This window comes from Macrobrachium nipponense, chromosome 24, assembly GCF_015104395.2.
Source record: "Macrobrachium nipponense isolate FS-2020 chromosome 24, ASM1510439v2, whole genome shotgun sequence".
Taxonomy (NCBI): domain Eukaryota; kingdom Metazoa; phylum Arthropoda; class Malacostraca; order Decapoda; family Palaemonidae; genus Macrobrachium; species Macrobrachium nipponense.
Genome location: NC_061091.1, coordinates 13,540,760 through 13,545,759, shown reverse-complemented (window position 1 = coordinate 13,545,759; position 5,000 = coordinate 13,540,760). Strand labels below are relative to the sequence as shown.

At 34.1% G+C, this 5,000-nt stretch overlaps 2 protein-coding genes across 44 annotated transcripts in view; one reads left to right on the top strand and one right to left on the bottom strand.

Moving 5' to 3' along the window:
• Window positions 1-5,000, bottom strand: part of LOC135205461 (uncharacterized) — a 512,397-nt gene that overhangs the window by 217,502 nt on the left and 289,895 nt on the right. The gene's annotated exons all lie outside the window — the stretch shown is intronic.
• The window catches only part of LOC135205456 (neuronal acetylcholine receptor subunit alpha-7-like), a 479,209-nt gene that overhangs the window by 374,349 nt on the left and 99,860 nt on the right, over window positions 1-5,000 (top strand). For 4 of the 42 annotated variants that reach the window (XM_064236068.1, XM_064236085.1, XM_064236074.1 and 1 more), the window contains one exon: window positions 3,027-3,113. The exons of the other annotated variants lie outside the window; for them this stretch is intronic. In XM_064236068.1, the coding sequence (XP_064092138.1) occupies window positions 3,027-3,113 (87 nt within the window). The remainder of the gene's footprint in view (window positions 1-3,026; window positions 3,114-5,000) is intronic. 42 annotated transcript variants of the gene reach the window in all.

Sequence of the window (5,000 nt, the reverse complement as noted above, 5' to 3'; positions counted from 1 at the left end):
TTTGATCAGTTCAGCTGTGCAGGTGGGAACACGCACACGCGCATAGCAACATAATTTCCGCAATGCCCATATACTACGGTCAGACAATGGGGACTGATACAGTTCACACAATCAATATTAGGCGGTAGACATCACTTTTAATGATTCACAATAAATTTAGAAGTAACATTCTTCGATGGAGTGTTGCAAGATGAAATCACACCCGGAACATCAATCCCTTCTGAATCAAAGTTAGTATCTCATGGAAAATCCAGGTTGTGAAAAGTTATAACAACCCAAAAAGGGCCGGGCACTAAAATATTGCTGCTGAGTGTGTGTGCGTGCATGCGTACGTGAGAGTTTGCGTGTCATCCTGATAAACATGTGAGATTGTTGCACATACAGTATATATAAAGCGGTACCTGGGAAACAAATGAACCTCAATTAAGCATCGTTTCCTTTGAATGACTGTCTGTCTGCATGTCACGTTTTTCCTAAGAATGATCGATATAAAATGGTACAAAATAATTGATTTGCTAAAGAAATAAAACCCAACTATTACTCTTTGGTTGTTCTTGTAGTCATTTCTTTTATACTATTCAGTTATGAGTAAATGATAGAAAACTTAAAAATCTCCCAATTCTCAAATTGACTGTTACAACACTCATATTACTTAGAAGAATATTTATGGAACTTCTTACTGACACTCTAGTCTCCTCTCGAAACACTTAGCTCAATGGGAAATCAATCAGGCTTTTCGGAAAGCATACATCCTGCTTGCTTCCCCGAAACTAACGAATTCATCCTTATAGGATAGCAATTCTTCTAAAAAAAAAAAAAAAAAAAATCTCACATTACGATGGGGCACTTACGTCAGGTAATCCATTCACAATTGTGAGTGACAGCTGTAATGCACCAAAAAAAACAAACTTTCTTGTGAACAACTAGATTTGACAACACAAAAGGTCATTACATTCTGGTTTAGGGAGAGACAGGCATCTTATTTTGCTTACAAACTGATCCTTCACTACCTCAGCGAAACACATGAATGTTCCTTCATTATTATTCTTTTATGAAATTCAATATCAAAACATATTATGTTTCTTTGAACCAATGAAATGGTTATATTTCTTTCAACCACAACAGCTGGTTATGTTGCACTCAACCAATAATTGGTTGCGCTTCCAAAAACCAAAACATATGGTCACATTTCCTTCAACCACGATATGATTATATTTCTTTCAACCAAATAAAAAAAATTGGTTATCTTTTCATTTGGCCACAACCGTTGGTTATGTTTCTTCTAACCAGAAGAGTTGGCTATGTTTCCTCTGTCAAGGAGAGTTTGGCTCTGGTGCTGCAAGAACGTGATTATTCTCCCGCATGCTCTCCGAGGCCATTGAGCGAAGAGGGGCTCCACTCAGTCTGAATCATCAGTGGCACGTCTAACAAAAAATAAATAAATAAAAATAAAAAAATATATAAAAAAACATAAAAAAAAGAGAGAGCCCGATTATAAGAAGGGCATATAAGTCCTCAGTAGCTTTGCTGTTCTGCGTGCAGCCTTGCAGCAGCTGCATGGCCTTCTGACTGCGTGCGGTGGAGTAATTGTGGCTTCCTGGACATCTGGTCTAACTGTCTTCTGTTGACGATACTGTATGCTGTATACTGTAGCACACTGTATACTGCATCCTGTACATCTGTATACTGCATGCTGAGGTGTGTGTGCCCATACACTCCCTCAGCAAAGGAAACAAGCCACGAGGTAGATTTAGTGAAACTGAGAATGCCTTTTGAACTACACCCACCACCTTCTCTTTGTTGTGTTGATTCTCTTAAATCATATGTTCTAAATGTTTCAGTAACTAATAAAATTCTATTTCAGCTGAGTTGGGAGAATAAACATGATTTGTACCTTTCAGTAGTGGAATTTCAAAACATGCTTATTCTCACCCAATCTAAAATACAAACAAACATAATCTCTGTTAATCACGGCCTTCTTAAATAAGATCCTCTTGACCTGGTATGTATTACGACCATTCTCTTTACTTTTGACTAAACATTATTCTACAATAATATGAGCCAAAAAAAAAAAAAAATCCAGTCTGGGGTTCATCTCGTGTACCAAAGATGAATATCAGCTCCTTATTTCTCCTTGTTTTCCTGCTATGCCATCAATGATATATATAAATATATATATTTAAACATACTGATAATCATATATATTTAATATATATCCCTTGGTTGCGTTCATCTGTGACACGCAGATCTACCCCGACAGCAATAAATTTCACCACTAAATGTTGTAGAGTTTACGTGATTTTCTTGTTTACTGCTTTTGTTGTTGTGGTCACTCCAGGGGAGTGATGTCATGCTTACACAGGTGTATATATATATATATACTATATACTATATATTATATATTAATTCATGTTGTCCCTTGGATGTGCAGCATCACTTTCCCCTCCACCAGTGTTCATGTTTTCGTTGTTTATTATATTATTACTATCATTATTATTATTATAATTATTATCATTATTATATTATTATTACTATTATTATTATTATTATTATTATTATTATTATTATTATTAATATTATTATTATTACCATTACTACTTTTATTATAATTTTATTATCATTAGTATAAATATTATTATCATTACTATTATTACCACTCTTTATCTATTTATTCATGTTCCATCTTCGTATCTTTTTTCCTATGGAGACATTTAAAAGAAGAGTAAAACTAATTCTGTTCATATTCCACAGCATATAGAAAAAAAAATAAAATAATGAAACACCAGATAGAACACCCAATGAATAACGTCTCTTAAAAAAATAGAAAAACCTGTGTAGGCAATTGTTTTTATTTCACTCTTATGTAATACAAAAACAAAAAAAATGAAATATCTAAAAAAATATAAAACCAAACGTAAATAACTTTTGGTTTTCTTCTTTTTTTTATATATATATAATCTTCTCTCTTACGCGTTAAAAGGGGAATAAAGACACTACTTAAAACCAAACCTGTTCTAAACTTGCAGAAATAACCATCCTCCTGTCGCTAACTCTATTCTTGAACATGGTGTCTGCCACAACACCGGCCACGTCAGAATCGGTGCCGCTTATAGGTAAACTGAACACTACCGACATCCGGATTTCTCAGGGTATCATCCTGATGATTGATGATAATGATGATGATGATGTTTACTCTTAAAAAAAGGAAACTGTCTGTTTTCTTTTTTTTTTCACAATGTTGTCGAACACACATATATATATATCTATCTATCTACCTATCTATAAGAGCATGGCCCTAATATACATGGGATGTTTACGGAGGGAGCTTCCATTTTAATCTCAAGTTGTACCGTGACGGCTTTTTTCCGAAGTATCGCCGTTACTTACTTGTCATATATTTATAACAAACGATTGATGATGTTACAGGCATATATATATATACAGAGAGATTTCACATAGAAGATACGAATCACGCTAGTAGTCGTTAAGTATAGGACGATGGGTTTTTCCTTAGCCATACAGATATATATTATATATAATAATTTTTATCTCGACCCTAAATCATGCCCTGATCCTATCCAAAAAAAAAAAAAAAAAAAAAAAAAACTTTAAAGAATTAAAAAAAAAAGTAAAAACAGATTCCGCAAAACTCTTCTTCTTCTTGCTATGAGCCCCATCCATAAACCGATATCAAACGCCTCTTTACCTCCACATTATATATATATATATAAATATATATAGAAACAATTTTTTTCCACGAGATTTTTTTTCTTTCTCCAATGTACCCTTTATCCTCTGAAAGATAAAATCATCAGTGTCCCATAAAAAAATTCCCGAGCTTTCTTCACCCATGCCGTATATATCTCTCTTCCACTTCTTTCGCCTATGACCTGCACACAACACACACCACAATAAACAAGAATCACCTGTCATGCATATATAATTATGATCTTTTCATGATGGTGTGGCAAAGTGTACTCACGTCTCTTTAAAAAAAAAAAATAGAAGAAATGTTATATTCTATATATAATTAACAAGTGGGGGACCCCCGTATGCACTTCTATTGCTTGTTATGTCGCTGTTTCTTGGTTACGATTATGGTCGTCTATATGTGTCCTTATTCTTTTCATTATTGGTTTTATTCTTTCATTTTGATTTCATTTGTGTGCAATCTGCATTGAAACTGGTAAAAAAGAAGCGCAGCATGTTCACCTGCACGAAAAACAAATATATATATATATAAAAAAAAAATTGAGATTCTGCTGTGTAGCTTGTCTGATGGATGATAAAGGATGATGGCCTGTTTCTCAGTCAGCCGATGCAAATCCGAGTCCTGAACGGGAAGTAATCGGGGCAAAGAGCTTTTTTTGTTGTTGTTGTTGTTTTCCTTCGGGATCAGACATACTATAGATCTATCTATCTGTGGAATCTGTCATCAAACGGGGAACGGGGTCCACCCGCCCCGTCGTCAGTCTTAATGAATGGTGGAACGTGAAAACAGCGATCCTTACCATCATCAGGCCAGCTCCGCTCCAGACGAGCTACGTGCTTTTGTTTATGACAACTTTATCATGGTACGTCTAATAAGAATTATCTTAACCCACATATATGATATCATCATCTACGTTAATAAGCTGTCCATTTTTATATAATGTTAAGACTTATTGTGTGTGTTTATTAATTCAAAATTATTGTGACTAATCTCTTTTACTAATAATCATTCCTCCTCCTGGACAGCACTCATTTTCCTCTACCTATTTTCACTTCTCGAAATAATATATAATAATAATAATATATTCATTAAATGACCTTATGTAGTAATAATGATATTTATTCTAACTGCTAGGGATTTACAGTGATTATTAAAACCAAGTCATCAGGATTGTTAAAAATGTTACTTAAAAAAATTAACACTTCTTCGATGGTGAAATGGCGAGTTTCTCGTGACTCATCTGTCATGAGTCAATTGTGATCATTCAACTGTAATACAGTTAACTGTC